This window comes from Chroicocephalus ridibundus, chromosome 17 (assembly GCF_963924245.1).
Source record: "Chroicocephalus ridibundus chromosome 17, bChrRid1.1, whole genome shotgun sequence".
Taxonomy (NCBI): Eukaryota; Metazoa; Chordata; class Aves; order Charadriiformes; family Laridae; genus Chroicocephalus; species Chroicocephalus ridibundus.
In genome coordinates this window covers 6,137,979-6,164,805 of record NC_086300.1, presented here as the reverse complement: position 1 = coordinate 6,164,805, position 26,827 = coordinate 6,137,979, and the positions used below count along the sequence as shown (strand labels likewise).

Sequence of the window (26,827 nt, the reverse complement as noted above, 5' to 3'; positions counted from 1 at the left end):
CTTCATTTTGATGGATGGACTTCATTTCGGATGGAGTGTCTTCCTGCTCCTCACTGTACGTTGTCTTCAACTCCCAGTGGCGCCCTCATCGTCATGGTCGCAGCCTTCAAGAGGCCCCTTTTGTTGGGCTGAAACCAGGCTCATGGCCCAGAGTGGGAGGCAGCGCCACCAGCCACCACACAAGCAGCTGTGGGGCTCACGGGCTGGTGTTTGCAGCCCCTGTTCATGCTGTCCCTAACCCTGCTGGAGGCATCAGCCCTTGAGCCACCCCTCAACCTCCTTGGCTCCCGGTGATGGGGCTACCAGAGGTGAGGTCCCACCGGAGCTACTCCTGGCTCACTGTCAGAAGCCAGAAGAGGACACGATGGTCAGCCAGCAGTGTTTGGTTTCTAAGTTTGCCTTCATTTAGCATCAAAGACTCTCATAAATGTCTTAGAAAATTCAAAGGGCACTGGACCATCTGGATGTGGTTGAGCAGCACCCCAACCTTGGCTGGGAGAGGGATCATCTTTCTTCACCAAGTCTGGCAGGGGACGGCCTTAGTCTTCTCCTGCAACACTGTGCTGCTATAGGGTCAGGCTCTGTCTTACTCTCCATTGCAGTCCAGAAAAAACATTTCTGGAGCTTCAGCTTCAAACTTGCTGCACTGAAGAAAACAACCCCTTTAACCAAAATTTCACCTGCATAAAAAGTGTCTGAGCAGCTCTCCAGGCAGTGCCTCTGCGCGTTTCCCCTTGCCTTCCACTGGAAGAGTGGAAACTACGACCTGTTCTCTTCACTGAGGCCTCCCAGAGACCTGGATCCCTCTGCAATAGATCTCATCCAGGGTGGTGGGACGCTGGCCCAGGTTGCCCAGAGAAGCTGTGGCTGCCCCATCCCTGGAGGGGTTCAAGGCCAGGTTGGACGGGGCTTGGAGCAACCTGGGCTGGTGGGAGGTGTCCCTGCCCAGTTGGAACTGGATGATCTTTAAGGTCTCTTCCACCTCTAAACATTCTATGATTACAACTTTACGATGAGCTCAGCTAGGACAAGGCTGAAATATCTCGTTGAAGAGGCTCATCTGAGCTGCCCAGCGCTTGTTGTCACTTGGATGAAATGCTCACACTCAGCTCTCCCGCTGGTTTGGCACCTCTGCATGTTGGCTCTGCTGGGGTGAACTCATGTTGGGGTGAGCTGCCAGGACCTCTTCTTTGGCAAGGTGGTTTCTCCTCAACATTGTTGCTACAAAAGGTGGAATTACCTCGCCGCTTTGTGAGCTTTGGCAGAAATAGTTGCATCAGCCGCAGCTGAGCCCTGAGCAGACATGGAGCTGGCTAAGTGCCACCTGCTGAGCTCCACGCCGGTCAGAGCAGGTCAGGTGTGAGATGGTGGATCTCCCTGTGATGCTCTCTCTGTCTTCCATTTGGTTTTGGCTGTTGGTTGAGAAAGAGAGAGAATGTAAAAATGCTACCTTCAGGGCAAGCCAAGAAATTTCCAGCAGTAATTACACCTGGTACAAGCCAACAATTTCATTTTCAGCTCAGGTCTTCCAGAGTTGCTATCCCACCTGGCTTATGAAAACAAGTTGTGGGGAATGCAGCACTTCCAATAATCAGTTGGTCCAGTAGCTAATTAAGCGCCTTGTTAGAAAAATGTTAGAAAATATTACTAGTCTGACTTTATCTGGCTATGGCTTGATCTTGTTTCATCTTTATTGGCTATAGACTCGTCTGCAATCTCTTCTTGTGTAACATGGGTGTCTTCCTTGGACTCCCTCTGAAGAATTCAATTGGTTGCTCGCTAGCTGTTAGCAATAGTGATATGCACGTGGCCATGAAATGGGCCAATTTGAGCCCAATAAAGACCTCATCTTCACAGAGGTGTTTCTAGATCTTGGAAAAGATCAAAAACTTCCGTGGTGAAGTACTTCCCATTGCAGACAGGGCAGAGGATGGACTTTCTTTTGGAGGTGCCCTTCCTTCCACTGGTGGGAAATGCCTCGATGGCTCTCAGACTGGGGGCTGCACTTCCAGCCGACAGGAATTAGGTGCAATGAAGGTCCCATCTCCACTCAGAATGCGGAGACCTTGGCTGAAAAGCATCAGCCTCAGCCAGCTGCAAACACCACCAGCAGCCCCTCAAAGTGAAAACAGCCTAGGAAAGGCTTCGCTAGGGTACCAGGAGGCCTGGACACAAGTTAAATCAATCTGAGCGAACACAGGGATGCACTTTTCACCTCCATAATTAATTGCCTCTGTGGGCCTGGGAGGCAAAGCTGTGAATTGGAGAACTGGGATCATTCAGGAAGCAATTAGAGACTGTCCTCGGGGAAGAATAAGGAAATTGTTACGCGTTGATGGGACAAGTGGCCATTTCTAATTCCCAGTATCCATCTATTTATTTAATGTGTGAGTAAACGCCGTGGTTATGGGGTATAGCATGTGTTGGAGCTGCTGCCTGCAAAATTAACATGCCAATAGTGGTGCTTTATGGTCGGAAGGTGGCTGCGTACCATTAGAAAATTGAGCCTGGAGGGAGCTGGGTGGTGTAAACTGCTCACGTGCAACGACTCTTGTGCCAGAAAAGTGTCAGTACCCGGCAGAGCTTGGTCTGAATGGGGGTGAGATGACCCGGATAGATCTGGGCACATGCCACCCCCCTGCCTGCGACCTGCCATCTGTGTGAGCACCGACCACCAGACGTTGCTCTGAGCCCAAGCGCTGCCCGCCCCCGCTTCGCTGGCGTGACTTCACCACCAAATGTTGCCTGCCTGGGGTCCTCCCCGCCGGACTCGCAGGATTTTCACCAGGAAACGTTTATTCGCTGAGCATCCGCTCGGGCACGGACCGGAGCTGTGCGTGCCACCTCTGCTCACAGCCGGGTGTGCTCGGCCGCGGCGGTGAGTGCAGGTATGCGTAGAATTGAAGAATCGTAGAATATTTTGGGTTGGAAGGGACCTTTAAAGGACATCTAGTCCAACCCCTCTGCCATGAGCAGGGACACCTTCTACTAGACCAGCTTGCTCAGAGCCCCGTCCAACCTGACCTTGAATGCTTCCAGGGATGGGATGTAGACCACATCTCTGGGCAACCTGGGCCAGTGTCTCACCAAAGGGACTCGTTCGCCTTTGCCCATGTCTTTACCCACAAGCCCACCCACATGCTGGAAAACCAGCTGGATCTCCATTCCTTTGAACCTTGGAGTTTGGGTGCTACGAGTGCTCGGATCAGCTCCTTTCCTTTGCCCAGCCCACTGCCCCGCTGCTCTCTTTGGCTCTGGAATACACAGACAGCAAAATTTCAGAGTGCTTCATGCCTCAGGAAGAAAATACACCCCATAAAAATCCCTCTCCAAGGAATACGTAAGACGCACATTTAGCATCACGGGCTCCCGAGGAGATGGCAGTCGCCTGTCAGCCCCCACGCCGAGCAGCTTGCTTGCGATGTTTGAAGTTAATACCTCCCGACGCAGAGACGAGAAGGCCTCTGAAAGCACAAATTAATAAAAGTGACATGCCAAGAGGAAGCGTGAGCGTGGCGGTGACAAGGAAGAGGCTCTTTGATGTTATCAGAGCAGGAGAGAAGGCAACAGAGGAGGATATTAAAAAGATGAGAGAAGAGCTGAATTTGACTGGATGGGTACGACCAGGATCAAAATGAATTAAGATTTTTTACAAGGAAAAACCATATAGGAAATAAGTTTCAGCAACTAAAATTAACAGGAGGAAAAGTTCAGCTTCCTGTAGACAAGCTGGCTGTACGATGTAGGCAGAGAATTTATGCCTCCTGGAAAATCTCTAACAGTTTTGGCGGGTGTTTAAAAACCAACGCTGGCAGAGGGAAGGAATTGGAGCATCCAGAAAGCTGGCTGTTGGCAGGAGCTAGATAAAACTATCTCCAAAGGTTTTGTGGTAGCTGCTGGAAAAAGCTCTGATGGAAAGAAAAGGCTCAGTTTGAAGGGGTTCCTCCTGAGAAAGGCTTAGAAAGTGCAAAAAAAAAAAGGGGGGGGGGCAGTTGGAATGGCTGGTTTTACCAAGCAGCGAGGGAAGCGTTTTATCTCAAAGCGGCGTTTTATCTAGAGCTGAGGTTTGTAGTATTGGGTGCATAAAACAGACTAAAATCAAACACGCTGGTTTAGTTGTACTGAACCCAACTCTTTTGAATGGCCCCAAAGGGCAGGCAGCGGGAGGGAAAAGCTGTGCTTTTTTTGCTCCTTCCCCTCCGTTGCAGAACGCCAGACCCCACAAATTTCATGGCTCTGGAAAAGAGGCTCCAAGACTGAACCCATTTTTGCTTGGACGCACCCAGAAAATGCCGCAGAGCCTGCTGGCGCTGCTGGGAGTCAGAGAAGGGAAAAATCAAGAGGGACTCGCCGGCCCAAGCACGCCGCCAGCGCCGTCCCCCTGGTCTCGTACGTGTTTTGGGTCAGGAGTGGCGTGACGGCAGCGTTGGCACTTAGAACTGGTATTTGGGCATCCTGCAAAACGGTCCAGACCAGGGTGCCATCACTTTACTATTTTGAGCTCTCGCTTGCACACAAACGCCGGAGGGAAAGACGTGGCAGACACACGTGTGTGCGTGTGCTTTTTAATTTTTCAAGACTCGTCAGCTTGAAAGGGGAGGTTGGGAGATGTAACAGCTTTGTTATGTTCCCTTATCAAACCCGCAACAGTGACCTTCTCAGCTTTTATATCGATTACATCAGCCGAACAGCACATCTCCATCATGTGCTGCATCCCAAGAGGGGCTTATTTTGCCTTAATGCTGCAGAGGTCGCGGGGAAGGTTGAGAGCTAGCAGCTGAGCCGGCTGGGGGAGGAGGGACGGTCCCCCCCCGCCGGGAGATGCACTGGTGATGAGAACAGAAGCGCCCGTTGTACAAGAGACAGCGCTGGGGGTGGCAGGAAGATGGCAAAGCTGTGACTCAAAGCTGAGACCCGTCAGACAAGCTGGCACGCCGGCATCTTACCGCAGGACCGTGCCGGCAAAGTGCTCGGGAGACATTCTGGTGGGCTACTAGCGCGTTGCAGGGCTATTGCATATTTGGAGGAGTATCTCGGCATGCTAATGAAATCCAGGGGCCTTGTGCAGTAATTAGGCCACTTGGCAGCCCCATACAACCACTTTTGGCTGCCACGGGTAGCCTTTTTGGCTGCATTAATTGCTTTTGGACGAGTGGCGTCGCTCTCCTGGGTCGGAGGGAAGTAGGCAGCCAGGGCATCCCGGGGATTTTTTATTCATGCTTCCTTGTGAGTCTCAAGTGGCTCAGCTCCAGCCGTCTCATCTCTTTCTCTTCTTGTTTATGCCCGAATTTGCTAGAAGATGCCCGTGGGGCTGCCGGGCAGGAGGCAGTGCCCAGCCTGCACCCTTGGTAGCCCAGGGAGTTGAACCCAATGCCAAGGCAAGCCGGTCCCGTGGGCTAATAAACCAGAGCGGCGCTCAACCCGCTGATCCGCACCTTCAAGACAGTGATGGCTCCAGGGCATGTCGTCTCAGCTGGGTGTCTTTGCCCTGCCTTCGTGGTGGCAAATGGGCCGTACGCTTCCCAAAGCATCGGCATGGGGGGGGGCACAGCTCAGCAGGGCGATGCGCTTTTATCCAGCTCTTCCAGGGGCTGGAGGGGTATTCATGCAGGGAAGGGAAGTCCAGGGTTTTCACAGGAGAGCTGCAGCACCAGGATTGAACCAGCTTCTCCCACGCTTATAAATGGGAACGGGAAGCATCCCCACGCCCCAGTATTTTCTGCACATTTGCTGATCTCGTCTGGGTACGAAGCGGGGAAGCTGGCCACTGGCAGCCACATCGCCGCGCCATTCTACAGCTCATTTTCTGTCCTAATCTCTGCGGGTTTTTTTCAGTATTTCTCTGTCTGCTATTCCCAGTCCTTCCAGAGCCGTGGGGAGCTACAGTACCATCCCTGCTGCCAGCCAGGAACACCGGCTCCCGAGGTGCTGCAGGCATCAGAGACAGGACACGGCATCACGGGGTGCAGGGCTCAGATACGAGGGTGGAGCGTGTGGAGACCTGCAGATATTTCTCCTGATCCTAATGGCAAAGGACAGCTGGGAGGCAGAGGTGGCCACGTACTCAGAAGCTGCTGGAGACAACCTGGATAGATGGTCAGGCACTTCCAGATATCCCGAAGGACTCCCCCAGGCATGGATTGGAGGCATCTTTGGGTAAGAAATATATAGATGTGGCTGAAAGGCAGGGGCGGGAGGAGGGAGCTTTCTGCATGGAGGATGAACTGAATGGACAGCATTGGCCAAGAAAAGGGAAGTATTTGGTAAAGCACGAACAAAAGATTATTACTTATTCTGACATTTGCAAAGTCAGAACTCTTTTTCCTTCGGTTTGCAGCTGGCCGATTTTTAAAAGAGGAGGGGAAAGGTTAAAAAAAAAAATCCACCCCAAAGAGATGCGGTTTGGGACACCTGAGCTGAGGGAGTTTTTACGTCCTTGTTTGCGCTCATGCAGGAATTGTGCAAAAAGTAAGAAGTCCTCTGATATGAGGCGAGTCACCCTCCCTGTCCCACGCCCCCCGGGCCTGGCTCTAAAGCCCTGAGAAATGCTGTCAGAGCAATAGTGCGAGATTCATATTTTTTTAATTTGTTTTTTTAAGGATTGTTTTCCCCAGGAACTCTTGTTGCAGCTCCAAAATTTCTTGCCCGTCCCCTCCGCTGGCTCAAGCCTTGTTTCTCGCTGCCTGCGCTCCTCAAGCCCCCTTTTCTCCCCCCCTGCCCTGCCCCGCGGTGGGGGCTGAGCTCTGCCCGACTCGTGGGCGTGCAGGACCCCGCTGCCGCCGTGCTGCCTCCGACATCAGCGCTCGTCAAACATTTATAACCCGGGCCAAGCCCGCCACGGGATGCGACCGAGTCGAAAGCTATTTTTGGTTCTGAATTCATCCCCACTGAGCGCTTCTTCCGTCAATTCCAGTCCCTGAGCGTCTCGGGCTAACAAACTCCTCCCAGCAAGCACCGAGGCTACTCGCAGGCTCCACTTCATACCTTTGTTTCTACCTTTGTAAACCAAGAAGAAAGGGTTTTGTTTGCTTTGTGGAAACTAGCCCTTGTCTGAGGAGCTGGAGGAGCAAAACTTGGCTCTTCTGGGCCGGATCCTCCGATGTCTGCCCAGGGTGAGAGCTCCGATTGCCCCAGCTGGCGCATTTTGGGTCATCCCAGCCTAGTTTGTGTTTAAGGACCTTCCTCTGCGTTCTTTCTCTCAACGTGGGAATAATGAGGGTTCCTCATCTCTGTATTGTCCCTAATTTCATAATTCTGCAGCCAGGGCACCCAGTAAAGGATTGCACAGGGACCACGTTCACATCTACTCCCTTGGGACACACAGGCCTGTACCAAGCCTTGACCCAACGTGTTATGACCATACAACTTTCCCAAAAGCCCTAAATCCTCTTTTCTCTGCTCAGCCCTGTACAGAAGGAGCCAGACAAACACTTTTGGGGAACAGCTCCCTTTTCCCGGGCTCCGGGCACCACCAGGAGCTAAACTGTCTCAGGCTTGGTAGGAAACGTGCGACCTCCAAGCATGGGCTGCTCCAAAACTCAAGCCATGAGTATCTGTGAGATGTAGGCAGGGCTCGTCCGCACTGCAGACATAACTGGGGCTGGGCTTTGGGCAGAAATCTCTCCCTGCAGGAAGCAAGAAATCTGCCGGAATATATTTTTTTGAAGTTTTATACCTACTGGGCTTTGCCCACTCACTGAAAAGGCTGGGATGTTTGTTAGAAAAAATACCTCCCGTCAAAATCAGATTTTTTTAAAAAGTAATGCGTGTTTTTTGGTTGTTCGGGTTTTTTTGGGTTGGGCGGGGTTTTTCTGTGGTTTGGGTTTTGTTTTTTTTTTAACTCAGGATGTTTTTTTATTTTAACTCAGGACTTCTTTATTCTCCTTTAAAAGTTGAACCCCTCATATCCAAAATTTTGGGCTGGAAAATGGTTTTGCCGTTTCCAGATTTCACAGCAAAATGCCCATTTTCGGATGGTAAGAACAGCAAACCGGTCCCTCTCGCCTTTTTGTTTGCTTTTTCCCCAGAGCAGTTCCATTTTCAAACAAAAGCCGTTGCAGAGATTGAACCCAGGGCTGCAACGGTCTCTTCCCCGAAGCCGAAGGGATTTGCCCTCAGCCCGTGGCCAGGAGGCGGCTCTCACACCCTGGAATTTTCTGGTTTCTGGGCTCCAGCTGGAACGAAGCAACTTCCAGCCACTTCTGTCTTGTAAATACAGGAGCCTTTGACTTCCCAGGCATTTAAAGTGAATTATTGGTCCAGTGACTCCAACCGTGTGGCCCGGAGTGTCTATCTATCTTCCACCAGTTTGCCGATAGAGCCTCGTGCCTCGCGAGCTTCTTATGCTTCTCTTGGCAAAGCAGCCTCTTCTCCTGCAGCTTCAGCTCCCGGATTTCTGGCATGGCCATCCCCATCCCTCCCACATGTTTGGGCTGAAGTTCATTCGCGCTTTCTATTTTTAGCCACTCTCTTGCGTTCATCTCCTCTGACTTCTCAGACATTTCGGCCTTTGTGTGCTTTAACCCACGGCAACTTCAGCCTGTGGTATCTCATTTTGGTGGCCTAGGGCATGTGTTATTTATTAGCGTTGAGTGTCTGATTTGTGCACTAAAAATCCTGCTCTTTACCTGTCCTCCAGGAGACACCAAATCCACCTTGTCCTTGTTTGAGGTCCTGGTCCTTGTAGAGAGATGTTAGGGAGAGCATCTGCCATTCGTTTCAGTGGCTGGTCTGGCCCAAACCATGCCACACGTGAAGGATGGTCAAACAAAGATCAAACCAGCCCCATCTCATGCTGAAGTATGTGGCTGGTGGGGCCAGACTTGCTCCAGAAGATGCAACCCATACAAAATTTAGGGAGCATCAGCCACAGCAACTGGCACCTCCTCCCGTGGCAGAGATGGGAGATTCGTGAGATGTTGTAAGTTCCCCAGGTGGCTTCAAGGTGGGTTTCAGGGAGTCTTTTGCAAGAGCTGATGGAGCATCTTGCGAAGTCTACACCCAAGCCTTTGAGGTCATCTGATCCCTCACCCAAAGCAATCCCGACTCCTGCTTTGTCTGCGCAGAGCTCCTGGATCCGCCAGCGGCTAAGAGCAAAGAGGGTGATGTCTCCAGGAAAGAGGCAGGAGATGTCAAACCCCAGCTTGCTCTTTAGCGGCTGCTGGTGGGGCCATCTCAGCTTGTTAACCTCTAGCAGGCTGAGAAGATGCAAGCTACTTGAGGTTTAACAGCACACAAAACTCCATCTTCCTTTTAACCTTTTCTTTTTTTGCATGAGAAAACAAAACAAAACAAAACAAAACAAAGCAAACCCAAAACCCACTTTGCTGCATCGCAATGTGGTCCCTATGGAAGTTGGGTATGGTCCAAATTTCCATATCCTCGTGTCCTCCAGAGACGTGTGACTGCCCAGCCTTCAGCTGGCTGCACTCTCTGCTCTTCCATGAAACATCCAACGGATGAGATGCTTCAATAAAAATCGTGCTGACGGAATCGGCTCAGGAAGAAGTGGAGCCCAAAAAAAATGTTTCTAAATCCCCATGCTCTTAAAACCAAAAACTTACTCAGGAAAAGTTTTACTGGGTCCAGGCAGCAGGAGGCTGGTGCCCATGGACTTTCCCAGCGGAGGCTTTCTATGCTGTAGCAAATATTAATAAATAATCAGGCAAGTTGTTTTTCAGGGAAAGGGCGCGATTGCCAAAAAAGATGCAGCCGCCCGAGATAGACAGAAGTGTGCAGAAGGATCGTACGCCGGCAGCGCAGACCTGGGCGACCTTTTTTTCCATCCGGGGAAGACCAGCCGCTGCAGTAGAGCCGTCACCTCTGGTCCCCTTCTTCAGACACCTCAGCAGCCCGAACGCGAAGCGTCTCGCACTGCACAGACACACCACGACAATGACGAGACAGTAACGGGGCGGCAGGGATGTGCTGTGTCTTTTACATTCCTTTCTCCTTTCGTTGAAATGTGCTCTAAGCCAGCACGGGGCTAATTTGCAGCAAATAATTTATCAAGTGCTTAGAGCCGCCTTTTTTTGCTTGGCAGATCCTTTCGCTCTTCAGCAGAGCTGCTCTCCGTGCTCGCTCAGCAGGTTGGGTTTTGATGTTTCGATATTTCTTTTTTTTTCTCCCCTAAAACCTCTCTGCTCTTCTTGATTTTTAATCACTACTGGTTTTTTTTTCCCCTGAAAAAGGGACTATTAGTCCCATACACGCCATGGAGTTTTGCATTGGCAGCGCCGCCTCCTTCCATCCCACCTTCTCCCCCAGGGCTGCAGGTCCCTTTTCCAGGGACATCCTCAAACCCTCCGCTGGCTCATCATGTTGGTTTCATGAAAGTTTTAAGGTTCCTCCCCCTGCTGAAGAAGGGGCAGAGCTGCCACTTGGTCTCTGGACCCGGGAACGAAGCCGCTGCCCACGCACGTCTTAAAGGGGATGGTTTGAGTGAACGTACTTGAATGTCACTTTATTTCTTGTTACTCTTTTGAGCCAGGTAAAATCAATCAGTAAAGGAAAAGGTGTAATCAGCTGCCGGCGTAGCAAGGCTCCAAATCTCCCAGCCCCAGCTGCGTGGAGTTTCACAGAGATGCTCGCTCTGGCTGCTAAAAATCTATGGCTTGGCGGAAAGTAATTGCTCCTTGAGCAGCGGCATGAAAGCAACCTGATTTCTTATGGCTTCGTGCCCCCTTCGCTTCCAGCAATGCCTGTGCATCCCCCGCCTCCCAGGACAACGCTGCCAGGAGAAGGCAGCAGATGCTGGAAACAGCTCGGAGCCACGCGCATGGTCCATCAGCCCCGCTTGGGTCCAGAGCCGCCAGCGTGGGGTTCCCCTCTTCCACTCAACCGGCGGTACTCGTGCAACGGCGCAGGAGATGAATTATTTCTCAGGACCCACTGCCAAATTTTCTTGGAACTGGCTCCTGGATGTGAAAGCTGTCGGAGGTGATGATGAATGAGCAGACAAATGGGCTGACAACAAGGTCTCATAAGGCGTTTCCTCTGGAGACGGGGTCAAAGTCATGATTTTCTACTGCATCTTTAAAAAACCCAAAACATATCTATATAAATATATATCTCTCACAACTACAGATCCTGGCTTCTCCATGACTCCATCCAGGGGCAGCACATCTGCGCCTGCCGAATCTGCCCGCAGACCTTGGCGGGGGTGAGGACAAGGGCTAGAGGAGAGCTGGTGATTGGGTTGAGGAAGATCCTCCAGCACGTCCATGCCCATGGGCTTTTAAAATGGTGGGACCTCGGGAGCGTACCCGGCGTCTCAGCAGCTCCTCGCCGCGCGGGTGGGTGGAAGCAGAGGATTCTGCGTGAGAATCGCAGTTTTCTTTGCACGTTTCCAGGCTTCCTCCTGAGCGTTCGAAGCTGTGAAGCGAATGTCACCTTTCTCACTGGGGAGGTGGGAGGAAGAGGAAGGGAAAACAACACCCAATTTCGATTTTTTTTTTTTTTTTTTTTTTTTTTAGAGAAAATTCTCATGATTGTTTAAGGCAATCTTGTGATTTGGGGGAGGTTTGCTGCTGGGCTTTGCCCTGGGGATACAGAGCAGGGGTGAGCATGGAAAAACGCCCAGCTGATGAATAGCTTCCAGGAGGTGTTGAAGAGCTCCTGTCTGGTGACCGCAGCACCGCAGTGTCCCTCCTGGGATGGCGCGCCTTCTCATGAAGTTTCTCTCACCTCACTTGATCCCAAGCTCAAAGGTCACTGGGATGCCGGGAGAGGGGATATGAGACCGTGAGGAGGTGGGGAAGAGCATCAGGAGGCCGATGAGAGGATCAGGAGGTGGGAAAGAGCATCAGGAGGGTGAGAGCACCAGGAGGTGGGTGAGAACATCAGGAGACTGAGGAGAGCATCAGGAGACTGAAGTGGGTTCGTTGTTTGGTTTGGGTTTTTTTTTTCTTTTTCCCCAGCAACTGTGAAACAAAACAGGTTTCACAGCCTGCAGAATTTGAGCCTCCCTTATTTTTTGACATCTTGAAGGGAGAAGCACCACGAGGTTTCTGTGCAAGGGGGTTTTGTGACTATGGACGGCTGTAAGACGCTGGATGAGAGCAGTGAAGGATTGCAAAGAGCTTTTTAAGCCCGAGGGCGGGACTTTTCTCCCAGACCTGGGCTCTTGCAGCTTCTACGTGCGTGGTGGAACCGGGAGAGGAAGATTTGTCACCCGGGGGCACAAGCAGGGAAGCAGCAGGACATAAATGTCTGCTGCCTGCTAAGGAGAACTCAGAGGAACGAACGAGCTCCTTCACTTCCCAGCACCCATGGGTGCACGGCGGACTGGGCATTTGAGCAGGACAAAAACAGGTAAAAATGGGAGAAACTGAACTGGACAGATAGAAGGAGGATGGGGAGAGCAAAGCAAGGACACAGAGTACTTCCAGCATGACACCAGTGCTCAGGCTGAGGTTTTAAGGTAGGTGATCAAGGTAATTTTTCCTTCGGCCAGCTCAGGAGTTTACACTTCAAGGGCCATACCCAAGCCCTGTGGCTCCTGTGTCACCGTCTGAAGGCAGTTCTCCTTCTGGAGGCTTCATGGCAGCTTCAAACCCTGTTTTTTTACAGCCAGGATGAGAGCTGTGGGTCGATGGGCATGGCTCATCCCGCTCCACATGGGCTCGTGCAGCAGCGCCAGCCTTCAGGCTCAGCCCAGCATCGCCCCGTGACGCCCTCCCGCCTGCTGCCATTGGGGTGCCACTGAACACAACTGTGTTTATTAGTGCTTATATTAGTGCAGAGAGCGGGCGGGCATGTCCTCGGCCACCCCCAGGGTGTGGTATAATGTTCCCTTTCTTTCCCGTATGAATTTGGCTTTGCAGCTGATAGATACGACAGCCGGCGTCAACACAACGTGCATTGCCTCTAATCAATTGACACGCTAGATCCTTGACAGAGAAACACTTTGTACCCGGCGGTAATTATTTGTTCCTTGCCAGTCCTGGAGATCACACCGCCTTCAGTCTGATAAGCGATTGAAATATGGGCTTTTTTTTTTTTTTTTTTTTTGGTCCTTTAAAGCACCCCTCCGAGGCTGAATGTCAAAGGCAGCAAAAAGAGAAATAGCCGGGAGTGGAAGAGCGACTCCGGCGCAAAGACCTGCCCCAGCTCTTGCTGTCAATTCCTTGGGAAAAGAAAAGCTTGTGAATGTCTAACAGGGGGAGAACTGGGGACAAGTCCAGCGCGCTGAGGGTTTGGGTGGACTCAGACACCAAGAGGCTCAAATGCAGAGTTTTGGGGTCTTCGCTCCTAAAAGCTTTACTGCAAGGTCTTCTCCATAAGGCAGCCCAGAGAGTGCTGCAGGGATGGGGACCTGCTCTAGGAGCACATCTATTGGGAAAAAGAATGTTCTGTCTTGATTTAAAGTCTTCAGGGGCTGTGGGACCATCCATGGTCCCATTCAGGCTCTCTCATTTGAATGCATTTAACTTCCCCCTGTCATGACCCCCTTCCCCTCCCCGTTCTGCCTTTGTCTGCCAGATTAAAGAACCCTTTATTAGAAATCTCTCCACTGAGGAATTTACAGACTGACGGAGCCACCTTTTCACCTCCCCTTTGTTAAACTAAATGACTTGAACTTTCCTCTCGCTGGCAGGCAGCTCGCCAAGCCTCGCGGCGGCCCCGGCAGCTCTCGGTTGAACCATTTGCGATGCACCAACATCCCTCCCAGGAGCTGCTGCCTGAACACGGCTCCACGTTGCGTGGGAGGGCCGTGGGGTGGCCGTGGGACGGCTGTGGTCCCCAGGGATGTGCCCTGCCTTAGCACAGCGCGAGGCTTTTGAATTTGGGACACAAGAGATGCTGCGTTTTGACTCCTCCAGTCCCTCCTTCCTCCACCACCCATCCCCTCTGCTCCCCAAACACAGGCTCTTCAGGAAGGAGCGGGCAGGTCCAAACGGTAGAGGGGTCTTGAGTCATCACTTGGGCTGAGAGCCCATCTGAGAGCCACGGAGGCTCCAATCAACGCTGCCTCTCTGTGCCCTAAAGTCACATCAGGAGCCTTCAAGCCATGGGCTTGCAGAGTACTGGGCAGCAAAGAATCACAGAATGGTTGTGTTGGAAGGGACACGCACAGTTGGGGTGGAAGGGACCTTAAAGGCCACCCAGTGCCACCCCCTGCCCTGGGCAGGGACACCTCCCAGCAGCCCAGGTTGCTCCAAGCCCTGTCCAACCTGGCCTTGAACCCCTCCAGGGATGGGGCAGCCACAGCTTCTCTGGGCAACCTGGGCCAGGGGCTCACCGCCCTCAGAGGGAAAAATATCTTCCTCAGATCTCATCTAAATCTCCCCTCTTCCAGCTTAAAACTGTTCTCCCTCATCCCATGGCTCCCCTCCCTGATCCAGAGTCCCTCCCCAGCTTTCCTGGAGTCCCTTTAGGGACTGGAAGGGGCTCCAAGGTCTCCCCGGAGCCTTCTCTTCCCCAGGCTGAACCCCCCCAGCTCTCTCAGCCTGTCCCCACAGCAGAGGGGCTCCAACCTTTGGAGCATCTTTGTGGCCCATCACCATCACTGCTGCTGGAGAAACCTCAGGGGCACATCCTGTGGTAGGAGGTGGGAATGGGGGCGACCTTCTAGGCAGGCATAAATCCACCAGTGTTGAAGGTGCCAAACCCACCGCAAGTGTCACAGTGTGACCCACCTTACACGGAGGGATGGAAGATGTCATGGCTACAAGTTGACCTTTTTCCACCTTCTGCTGCCCTCCTGCTCAAACAGCCAGTGCTCCAGGGCACGTGGGCCAGCACTGAGCCAGGGCATTGCGTCTGCAGTTACAGCCATCTCCTAAAAGCACCGTAGCCCCCCTGCGCTGGCTGTGGGATGGCTCTCCATCACAGGGGCTGAGGCGCGTTGAATTCACAGGGCAAAATGACACAAGGCAGCCAGAAGTTTTACAAGTAGGTTTCTGGTTTCCAGTGTCCGTCCTTCAAGCTACCCACTATGCTGCTGCTGCTGTCCCGGCCATGTTGGTGTAACGCAGTTTGGTGGTGATCCCCAAGGTGCCTATGGGGTTTTTTGGGTTGAGATACATCCTCAGTGTTCAAACACCTTTTTTTTTTTAGTAACGGGCTGCCCCAGGAATTTAGTAAAGTAGCCCTGGAACCCGAGATTTCTAAATTTACCCAGTCTGGTGGTATCTCATCCAGGTTTAGAGGTCAAATGGTACCAGCTTATCTGCTCGGGACTGGCATTGTCAGCAGTGAATCACCGCTCAGCCCCCAGCCCCTCTCGAGATCCACGCTCTCTTGGTGAGTTGCTTTTGCAGTTGGGGGGCTGGATCCTGTAAAGTGGACTCTAACCCACACCAAGGTGGAGACACTCCTGCTTCTTCAGGCACAAAGATATACAGCACAAAGTCCACTGTGGATATAGGGCCAACTGCCTTCCCAGCCATTCATGAGCATAAGGGTTAGAAAGACCAGTTTGCATGAGGAGCCTGGAGGTTCAACCAGCCGTCGTGGGCATGTCTGAGGTCCTGGAGATGTTGCAATGAGTCCCCTTGAGCCAGGCCTGGCACAAATTCCCTCCACTGGTCCAGCAGGGACCACAAGGACCAGTCTGGCACAGGGGTTTGGCAACGGGAGCCAGAGCTTGGCAGCTCCGTAGCTCCGCAGCCAGGCTGTCAATGAGCACTTGTTACCAGCTGATGGCCGCTGGGCATCCCGTGGATAATGAACGTGTGGCCAGCGTCCAGGTCTCAGGAGATAATGAAGACTGATAACACAGAACGAGCTCTTCAGCGTGGAGAGTGTGCTCTTCAGGAGCAATCAGAGGTGCCATCCCTGTGCCAGCCTCCCCCTCCACGTGGCTTTCCTCTACAGGTGGTATTAGCAAAACTCATCACAGCACCTCTGGGTGTCCCCGAGGTGTCCCACCCCATCAAGCTTCAGCAAAGCCTTCCAATGACTCTACCAAAATCTCGTAATGGAGATTTAATAAATTCCCAAGGGGAGAAATTTGTATGCGTGGAAATGACTCTTGGAGTCACTGTCACCCTGAAGCATTTAGAGGGCACACATCTGAGCACACGTCCTCTACGCACTTCTCTGCCAGCCTGGAGAGGATTGGACTGAAACCCGGCTGCTGCTCCTCCATGTCTGAAAGGACTCTGCCTGCCTCCCTTGCTTGGTGAAGGATTTTTGGGTGCGTTCAGTCGCACAAACCAGGTATTTTTGTTGGGAGCCTTGCTGGTTTTGTTTTTGTCTAAGAGGGAGAAACGTTGAGGGGAAGTGGACTACGTTGAGGGGAAGTGGACTACCTGCTGCTGGAGAGCAAAGGGAGGAGGAGGAGATTGCAGCTAAATAGCCTGCGGGATGTGTTAAAGTGGCTCCTTGGTGCCACAGCTCACGTTTAACTGAAGGAGGACCCTGCTGAGCAGGGACCAGCTTTGCAGAAGCCAGAGAAGAACCCGCCTGGAGGAGGAAAAGCCAAGAACCATGTCCTGCGGGCCTGGGGAAGCCGTGAGCACTGCTTGGGAGCCTGAGCGTGGGAGGGACTCCAGCCTTTGGTGCTGGGGCAGCTTTGGATGCCTTGTGCTGTGTCTGACCAGCTGGGTCACCCTCAAAGCAGCTTCTTGGGCTTGATGAGCAAGCGCAGGAGGCGGGAGGAGTAGGGCTTCGGGTTGCCCTTGGCAGACAGTGAGCACGGCGGAGCGCTGGGCTGCAATCCTGCCCCTTGGTCTTGCCTCAGCAAAGCTCTCCTTCACATGCCATCAGCCAAAGCCACGCCGAAAGCAGGGAGAGGAGCCCAAACGGCTCCAAGCAGGGAAGGACGCGTGGCAGCTCCAAAGCACGGAGCTTGCTGCGTGGAAAGAGCCCGTTGCGGCAGCTGCCCTGCCAACGTGCTGCTTCCCGGAGGTTATTGTAGGCATTCATGGTGGCAGACATGGGAGCATTGCTCCAAGGTCCTGCTGTTGGCATGGCGGGGACAGCAGTGGACTCGGGTTTGGTGGCACGTGATGGGGGGGACGACATGATTTGGACTTTGAAGAGACAGGACCCACCTTTCCTGAGTCACTGCACTGCACCGAGGTTGTCTGTGCGGCTGCCCAGCTGGGACATCTGTCCCAGCACAGGGAAGCTCTTGTTGACTTAGGTGGCCCAGGACAGACCCACCCTGAGCACCCTTGGCCAGTTGCTAGCTTGACATTGCCCATGTCTACTCCAGAACAAGTGATAGACTGGAACCCCTCTGCACCATGCTCTGGGCAGCAGAAGGATTTGTCCCAAAAGGTGGTTTTGTGCACAAACATGGGCACTCGAGACAGTGGAGGATAGATCTGAACCTTCTCCAGGGCAAAGGGATGTCCTCAGTCCCCCAGCTGGCTGCAGACCACAACACACCTCCCATCTCCACCGTCCCCTGCGGGTAATTCTGGGCTGACCTCCAGTCCCTGTGACTGGTTTAATGCCCTCCCAGGGTTTGGGACTCCATCAGCTCTGCAAAAACAGTTTTTCACAGTCCAGCTGTGATTCTCCCTGCTGTGGCCACCATGTTGGTGATGCCAACCGGTGATTCAGCAGTACCCTGCCCGGAGCTAGCAGAGGTGCAAACACACATTGCATCCTGCTCCTGCCCCTCCAGGCTACAAAGCCAGCAGGGTCTGGAGCTCCAGGAAACTTGTATTCTTCTTTATTGGGGTAAAGCAGCATCCTTTTGACCCAGTTCTATTTAAAATCCTGGTCGCCAAGAAATGAGACTCCAAGAGATGACCACAGTGCACAACATTGGAGCTGGCCCCACCACCACGGAGAAGATGGGGACGTAGCTGAGCACGGCCAGGGTTTGGTGCCCACCCCATTAGGAGGTGTGTGATTATGGAGCCCCTACTACAAGAGAGATACGGATGTGCTGGGGCGTGTCCGGAGATGGGCCACGAGGATGATCCGAGGGCTGGAGGGCCTCTCCTGTGAGGACAGACTGAGAGAGTTGGGGTTGTTCAGTCTGGAGAAAAGAAGGCTCCGAGGAGACCTTCTAGTGGCTCTACCAGTATCTTAAGGGGGCTACAAGAAAGCTGGGGAGGGACTTTTTAGGATGTCGGGTGATGGTAGGACTAGAGGGAATGGATTAAAACTAGAGATGGGTCGATTCAGACTGGACGTTAGGAAGAAGTTCTTCACCGTGAGGGTGGTGAGACACTGGAACGGGTTGCCCAGAGAGGGGGTGGAAGCCCCATCCCGGGAAGTTTTTAAGGCCAGGCTGGACGGGGCTCTGAGTGACCCGATCTAGTGGGAGGTGTCCCTGCCCAGGGCGGGGGGTTGGGATGAGATGATCTTTAAGGTCCCTTCCAACCCTAACAATTCTAGGATGTGGTGGAAGGGGCAAGGGGAGGCGAGGGGTGAGGAACAGCTGTGGGCAGCCCCCGCGATGGGCTCGTCCTGGCGCCTGCCCCTCACGCCCCCGCCGAGGCTGCGCCGGGGGCAAGGCAGAAATGACACAGCCCGGCCATTTCCACAAGACCAGCTTTAATATCAGTCATGAGAACGAGGAGAAAGCACAGAATCCGTTAACGGGAAAAAAAAAGAACAAAAAAATTTAAAAAAATTAAAAAACTTTTCCAAAATAAAATAAAATAAAAACATAATATAGAAACCCACCGCCCCGTGCCCACCCGCCGCAGACGGACTATCCAGGCACTGCAGACGGAGGAGCACGACACAGCAGCTTGGGGGGGGACACACACACGTTCCACCAAGAGCCACCGGTCCGGCCCCTCTCCAGGGATGCTCACCTTGGGGTGACTGGTAGCGCTGAGGAGCCCCGGCGGTGGCCCGGCCTCGGGGGACCCGGCTTAGCTTAAGATTCATCACAGACTGACACGAAGGACAAGAACGTAAGAAGAATCCAAGAGCTGCGACTTTTTGTTTCTTTATTCTAATTCAGCCTACGACGTTAGTAATGGTGATTTCAGGGGATGGCTGGGCCCGCGAGTTCCTTCTTGTAGTGAAAATCAGAGACTGTAAAGAGGAACAGAGCTTATAAAGACAGATAGGAATATATTGCCATAAAAAGACCTGGCATGCAAGTGCTTTATACATTTGGCAGTACGTGAAATGGCGGGGCTTCGGTTGGGTTTTTGGTGGTGGTGGTGGCGGTGGCGGTGGTGGTCTCTTTTGTTTTGTACAGTTCAAAAATAAGCTGCTGCCTTCACATCTTGAAGACAACCCCCCCACAGGAAAGGACAACACAAGTCAAGTCCAAGGCGCCTCTCGCTTGGTTTTGGCAGAGTATATATATATATAATATATATATTTATTTTTTTTTTTAATGCATAGCGATTTTCTTCCTTTTTTTTTTTAAATACTTTTTTTTAAATCTTTTTTTTTTTTTTTTTTTTTTTTTTTGCCCCCGTTGCAAACCTGAGCTCGGTCCCTGCTTTCCTGTGCAGTTTTCCTTCCTTAGGTGTTGGCACTGTGGAGCAGTCGGACGGTGTCAGCAGGCGATCTCCTCCAGCGTTCCCAGGGTGGCCTGCAGTGGCACGTTCACAGTGTGGCTGATGGTTTCCGAATGATTTGGCATGGGGTCGCAAGTGCTCTGCGGATGGAGAGCGGGGGACAGGGTTACCCTGGGGCCGCTGGACGCTCCCTTTCCCTCGGAATCACAGAATGGTTCGGGTGGGAAGGGACCTTAAAGATCATCTCGTTCCACCCCCCTGCCCTGGGCAGGGACACCTCCCACCAGCCCAGGTTGCTCCAAGCCCCGTCCAACCTGGCCTTGAACCCCTCCAGGGATGGGGCAGCCACAGCTTCTCTGGGCAACCTGGGCCAGGGGCTCACCGCCCTCACAGCGAACAATTTGTTCCTCAGATCTCATCCAAATCTCCCCTCTCTCAGTTTAAAACCCTTCCCCCTCGTCCCATGGCTCCCCTCCCTGATCCAGAGTCCCTCCCCAGCTTTCCTGGAGCCCCTTTAGGGACTGGAAGGGGCTCCAAGGTCTCCCCGGAGCCTTCTCTTCCCCAGGCTGAACCCCCCCAGCTCTCTCAGCCTGTCCCCACAGCAGAGGGGCTCCAGCCCTCCCAGCATCTCTGGGGCCTCCTCTGGCCCCGCTCCAACAGCTCCGTGTCCTTCTGCTGTTGGTGCCCCAGAGCTGGAGGCAGCGCTGCAGGGGGGTCTCCCCCGAGGGGAGCAGAGGGGCAGAATCCCCCCCTCGCCCTGCTGCCCACGCTGCTGGGGATGCAGCCCAGGCTGCGGGGGGTTTCTGGGTTGCGAACGCGCGTTGCCTGCTCACGTTGAGCTTCTCATCCACCACCACCCCAACCATCCCTTTTCTTTGGCCGAGCCATAGCATCAAGCCTTTGGAAAGAAGCTGGGGTCAAACGCTGCATCCATATGGAGCGGGGAAATATCCTCCTCTCTCCCAATGGGGCTCCTTACCACGTTTTCATCATGGCTCCCTTCCTCTTCCTCCTTTCCGAGTAGGTCTAGTAATTTCTCCTTGATCAGCTGCAAAAGAGGGAGGCTGGGTTAAAGTGGGCACCCATGAGGCATGGGGCAGCCTCACCCACCCAACGGGGCTGGGTCCAGGAGATGTGCTGGGTTTGGAGGACACCCTCCAAAGGATACGGAGAAGGGGACAATCTTTCCAAGCAAACCGCCCCATGTGTCAAAACGGGCCTCTTCACATGGGAAAAAAAACCAAACCCACCCAAACCTCAATTTTTTAAATATATTTGGGGGTTTATTGAAAAATGCCAGCGATGCGAGCGCCGCTTCCCTTCACAGCCACATTATTTCCTTGGCAGCCGCGGCTGCTGAAGAACTTATTTTCAAGCGCAGTCCCGGTAGGGTTGAAAAGTGAGTGTTTTTCTGAAAAACCTCCACTGGGGGAGCGTGGCGGGGCGGGGGGGGGAGAGAAAAAAAAAAGAAGAACGCTAAAAACGTGAAGAATTGGGTCAGTTCCTAAGGAAGTGAGGTGGCCGCTGGCTGGCACGCGGAGACACGTGGTGGGGATTCGGGACCCCGATGAGCCCAGGAGCCCAACTCTGCCCCGGGACAGGACCAAAAGGAGGATTGTGCTGAGCCAACGATGCAAAAAAAAACCCCCATCTCTACGGTCAATATTTCATCAGATTTTGGCTACGCCACCGGGAAAGAATCGCTGTAGCCATTTGTTGGCAATCTCAAACAGTTTATAAATGCTTTGGTTGAAAACACAGTGAATTTTAGGAGCTCTGCACCCCGCCTCGACGCAACCCTGAGCGGATTGGATCAACCACGTAGATCAGGCAGCATTTAAGACATTTTAATTCCTTTTCTCCCCGCGCAGTGTGGGTTAAACATTTATATCACGGGTGACCACGGAGATGACCCCTGCGCAGGGCGTAGCTGGCCGAACCGGCTGCTGCATCCCCAGGCATCCTCTCCAAGGAGACAAGATGCTCTCTGAAGAGCCGCGCTTGCCCAAAAAGAAGAAAAAAAAAGAAAAAAGAAAAACAAACCCCAAAAAACCAGCGAGAGGAAACTATTTGCCAAGTTTTATCAGCAGACGTCAAATAAAGGAGTTAAACAGAGAAGAAAAATCCAACCGTTGCGAGGGTTCTTATTACCTGCTTACGAAAGAACCCCAAGAAAGCCGGGAATAGGCGATTTTAATGAAATATTGTGTGCGTTCAGCCTCGGATATAAACTGAGGCGCGGGGTTTGTTTGCACTCCGAAGCCATTATGAGCTTTACGCTTGTAATTTTCCATATATTTTATTGCAGAATAATGCCACCAAGTGCTCACAGCTGCCCAGAAGGGACTGGGATGGGGAGTGACCGTCTTAAAACGCGACTAGCATCCCAACTTTAATAACATGAAGGGGGTTTTCAAGCCCCGGCAAGCTCGGAGCAGACCGCGGTTGCCTGATGCCCCCGTGCACCTGGTTTGGCACGCGTTAAGGCAACAGCCACGAACGACCCCCGGCTGCAATATCCCACGGGATTAAAAATTCCCAGTGCCATCACGGTACGGGGCTGAGACAGGGCTACGGGAGCACTGGGCTACGCAGGTATAAAATATTGCGTATTTGGGGGCGGGGGGCCCGAAGCCATGGCGTTAAAACCTGCAGATACAGCGGATGAGCTGAATTCGCAGGAGGCACCTTCCCAGGGCCAAGGGCCGAGGACCTTGGGTTGGGATGTGTCCGATTTGTCGGGAACTGCCCATCTCTACAGGTGTTTGCATCCTCCTCCAAACTATACCCAAGGCATAAACTTATCCTTTCCTGCTACGAAACAGGACATGCTCTTGCGTGTTGGGGTCCCTGGGGTCATCTTGGTGCGAAGAGGTGGCTCCTCGGTGGCTGCAGCTCCTCTCCCTGCCTCCATTTCCCCTTTCATAACCCAAAATCATGAGCCTGACCCTCAACACGAAGCCTTCTGCAATGTGGCCATGAAGACTAGGAAGGAAAACCGACGGCTGTTGGGGAGGATGCTCCAGGGAGGGTTATTTTGGCCCATTTGAGAGGAAAAATGGGGCGGGAAAAGCCCAAGTGGGCTGGAACCTGCCTCTGCGCTCGCAGGGGCGACGGCGGAGGATGCTGGAGGGACGATGCCCGCAGGGACGCTGTGACAGCATGGGACCACCGAGGGCTGTGCTGGCACCTTGGCACAGAAAAGCCAAAATCCCCTGGGAGCTGCTGCGCTGTGCTGCTGGGCCGAGACACCAGCGCTCACCGGGGCAACTCGCTCAGGCAAAAAGAGATTAAAAATACCCAAGGGGCGTAACTCTGCTGCTGGAGGGCAGGAGGACGGAGGGCTGCCAGAAAGCAATGTCTTCTCCCGACTGCTTATTGCCATAATTCCCATTAAAGAGGGCTTGCACTCGGCCACCGCGGAGCCACGGGACCGCGCTCGAGCTCGTCTCGGTGCTTCCTAGAAAGCTCCTTGCTCCGGGGCTGCTGGAAGAGCTGCAGATAACAGGGACTGGGGTTTTTCCACCTCCCCAGCAGCGGTACAAGGTCTGGCCTCGCTGCTTCTCCCACCTGACGGCTGGATTGGGGCTCAGGCATTAATTGAAGGAGTTTTTCATAGAATCATAGGATCATAGAACGTGTTGGGTGGGAAGGGACCTCTAAAGGCCATCTAGTCCAACCCCCTGCAGTGAGCAGGGACATCTGTAACTAGATCAGGTCGCTCAGAGCCTCATCCAGCCTGGCCTTGAATGTCTCCAGGGATGGGGCCTCCACCCCCTCTCTGGGCAACCTGGGCCAGTGTCTCACCACCCTCAGCGTAAAGAACTTCACGATGACGATAAGGCCGCGCTGCTGGGAGAAGCCCAAGTGGGGACGGGGACAGGAGGGTGCAGCAGCAGGTCCCCAGCCAGCACCCCAGAGCCACCGCACCTCGGGCAGCGCGAGATCCAGCGTAGGAAGCAGCACAGCCCCACGAAGGTGGTGCTTAATTAGCCCAAGCGAGAAGGAAACGTCGTTAGCAGAGGCAGGGTGCCAAGTGAACCTGGCTGTGCCATGCCATGGCTGCGTGCCAACCCTCTTCCCGCCGACGCAGGGACCTCCGCACCACGCTACATAGCTGTGACCCGACGACATAGCACTCCTGTCGAGCATTAATCATATAGTACCATTAATTAACATGAATAATCCACGTGGGCACATTGGGCATGGAGGGTGCTGGTCCACGACCAGCCGAGCCTGGCATCAAGGCTGGCAAACCCACACCCCGCCAGAGGAACAAGGCGAAGGACGAGGGTCTTACCTCGTATATATAATCGAAGAGCTCTAGGATAGTGAGGATGCTAGCACCGATAAATAGCCCCATCTGGCCTCCGATGTCACCTAGGAGAGAGAACAACACGCAGGTGGCTTTTACCCCTGGGGTAAATGCTCCTAGAGGCACCCGTGCAACCACGGTGCAGCTCCCTGGGTGCTGCTGTCCCCGAAAAGTGGAGAAATGCATCACCCCAGAAACACCAACAGCTCTAACGGCGTGAAAAGCATCCCGGGAAGGACACTGCTGGCCACCAAAGCATTTCTCCTGCTAACGAGGCCATCAGCTGGAAGCCTAACGAGGATGCGATACCGCAGGCTGGCATCTGAGGAAGCCATCTGTCAGACAGCAGGCTGCGTCCTAGGAATCCCAAAGCCCAATTCCCAAACTGGGCTGGGGAAGGAGAAGGATGCTGGAGAAGAATTAGGTAACGTCCCCTGGAGCCAACAAAAAACCCCAAAGCTGCCAAAGAGAGGAAAGGGAGAGGGAAGATGGCCTGCTTTTTTGGGGGGAGCATCTCAAAGCTGTCACCGCTCAAGTCCTACAGTCCCCCGGGGCTGGGGAAGGGCTGTGGATGAGGCACCGTGGGGAGAGGAGACTTCCAGGGACCTGCTGGGAAGGTAACCCCTGACGTGAGATGCTCTGCTACGCCAAACCGTGTGCTTCAGGGAAGACAAATCTCATGGGTTTTGCGGCAAAACACCCCATGGTTCAACCGTGTTGCTCCCCCGAGTGAAGGCACCCATGGGTGGCGGAGCTACCAGGACCTTTGCTGTGGGCGTCCATGAGACAGCGACAGCAGAAAGAGAGGAAAAAAGGTGCTTTGGGACAAAGATCTGGTTCGAAAGAGGCTGAGGACTGGGAGGTGATGAGACTCTGCCCAAAGCACTGGGGAACCCAGAGCAGGTGCAGATGGGGTCATAGCATGTACATTTTGGAGAGCTACCACAGCGGGGTGACGTGGGGGCACCCCAAGGGGCTTGGGGTGCTCTGCTCCCTGCAGTGTCCCCCATCCCAGCACAGGCTCGCAGCGTCCAGCCCTACGGGATGGCCCGGCTTCAGCTTTTAACCAAAGGTGCTGATCACTCCCTGCATCCCAGGATGGATTTGGGGATTGGGAGTGGCTGAGTGGGCACAGAGCATGCTTGCTTCTCCTTCCTGACCAAATACCTCCACCCCAAAGACCCAATGGGTCCCAAGCACCCAAATCTGTAGGTGGCACCCACAAAGCTTGACCCATCTTGAGGTTGAGCAACCCAACAACTCCTCCACCTTCTCCATCAAGCTGTGGGGCACCACCCAAAGGCAAAGAGCTCAGGGTCCTGGCTGGCCATGCTGGAAAGGAGGATTTAAGAGGTGATGGGTAGATGGTTTTAAGAGCTGTCCTCCACACACTACCCTTCCAGCGTTGAGGGCACCACAGAGACCATCCATCAACCGCTCAGCCCTGGGATTCCCAAAAAATAGGGCCTGGTAGCAAGCTGAGATGGACCACTCACATTAACCTTTCATGGGTGACACATGGACTAGCTGCGATCCCTGGGACATTCCCCAGCTTGCTGTTGGAAGAAAAATGGAAAGGTGGCTGGATCTTGCTGGGATTTCATGGCAATGCACATAACCCGTGCACCCACTCGTGGCATCTGTCTGTCCCATAAACACACACGGACCCCAAAATGCACCCCCGCTCCCTCCTTACCAAGTAAGGCTGCCACTTCATAGGCTTTCTTCTGTTCAATTGTCTCATAGTTGAGTGCTTCAAAAAATATGTCCAGCACAAGAATATTCTCTCTGTAGAAAGAAGACAAGAGCATCAGCCCATCAGCCACTAATGGGCTTGTGTGCTTTGGGAGAAGAAAAAAAATGGGAATTTGGGGCTTTCGTCCCCTCCCTGTCCTGACTCTTCTCCTTCTGGGGTCCTCAGCAACCCACAGACACTTGGACCACCTGGAGACCGAGACCACAGGGCGCCTATAGGACGCTGGCAGCCTTAGCAGAAGCTGGAAAATGTTTTCCCAAGATCCCTCAGGATCTGAGCTCTGGATCTCACTTTGATTATAACAGCAAGAGTCCAAAGGATGCATAATATGCAATAACTCTCTCTGCCTCCACAAGGCAATAATGGGCCCAGCGCTGGGAGTGGTCCATGACAGCGGCTGCCTGAGGTCCACAGCCCAGACTCAGGTAGAGAGTAGCCACATCTCAGACAGGGCCAGCAAGACCGGGCTTCCCTGACAAAATAAAAGGAGGTTTTGCACTTTTTTTTCTGCTGGGTATGGGGTATGCTCATGGAGACAAGGTCACGGAGGGACTATACAGTTGTCCTGAAACACATCTACTGAGATGAAAGCAACCTACACCTCATCTCTTCAAGGGTTTCACCCCAACCCTCCGTGGAGGACGTACCTCTGTTCAGTGATACAGGCATTGGCAAGGTCTGGTCTTAGCATGGGCTGGTTTAAACTCCCAGCAGGGTTTTACAGACACTTTCCCCCATAAAGCAAAGGAGATCTGTCTTTGGCAACACTCACGAGATGTATTTTTCCGACTTGTTGAACTTCTTCTCCAGGTACTTGGCTGAAGTCTTGCTGGGGATCTTGACCATGGAGAGCTCTTTGTTGTACCTGGTCAGGTTACAGGGTGTCCTGCAGATGCAGTAATTGCTGTCCTTTTCAGCAAGCAAACCTGGAGAAGGTCATGGAGTTAGATCTCAGAGAATCAGGGACACACAGCAGATGTGGGAGCAGAGGTCATGCCACCCACGGAGGGGCCAAGGAGTCACATCTCAGAAATGCTGCAGGAAAACCAGTCCTGGCCATTACTCTCCCACTTCATCCCATGGCCAACCCCACCATCTTGGAGAGAGGCCTTTTGCCAGAGGCTACACTCTGTTACCAGCATCTGCTCAGGGAACACGTGGTGATCGAGTCTCCTAAATCCAGACCTGGAATGGGTCCCTCCCTCCCAAACCCAGACCCAGACCTGGAGGTGCTCCCCTCCTACATATCCTGGGGTGCCCGTTATCCCGAGGGTTTCCGCACTGATGGAGCCCCGTGCCCCATGTAGAACCAGAAGAAACTTCACCCTGGGGTTCACCCAGCCCTTCCCAACAGATTGGGTCTCA

The 26,827-nt window shown here is 53.2% G+C and overlaps 1 protein-coding gene across 2 annotated transcripts in view; it reads right to left on the bottom strand.

Moving 5' to 3' along the window:
• Positions 1-18,491: 18,491 nt before the first annotated feature.
• Positions 18,492-26,827, bottom strand: part of LOC134524341 (acid-sensing ion channel 2) — a 532,610-nt gene continuing 524,274 nt past the window's right edge. The window contains exons 6-11 of one of the 2 annotated variants that reach the window (XM_063354278.1): positions 26,235-26,388; positions 25,403-25,494; positions 23,692-23,771; positions 20,371-20,439; positions 19,357-19,531; positions 18,492-18,954 (exon numbers count right to left, since the gene is read on the bottom strand). In XM_063354278.1, the coding sequence (XP_063210348.1) occupies positions 19,430-19,531; positions 20,371-20,439; positions 23,692-23,771; positions 25,403-25,494; positions 26,235-26,388 (497 nt within the window). In that variant the 3' untranslated portion in view covers positions 18,492-18,954; positions 19,357-19,429. The remainder of the gene's footprint in view (positions 18,955-19,356; positions 19,532-20,370; positions 20,440-23,691; positions 23,772-25,402; positions 25,495-26,234; positions 26,389-26,827) is intronic. The other variant, XM_063354277.1, reaches the window with a different exon arrangement.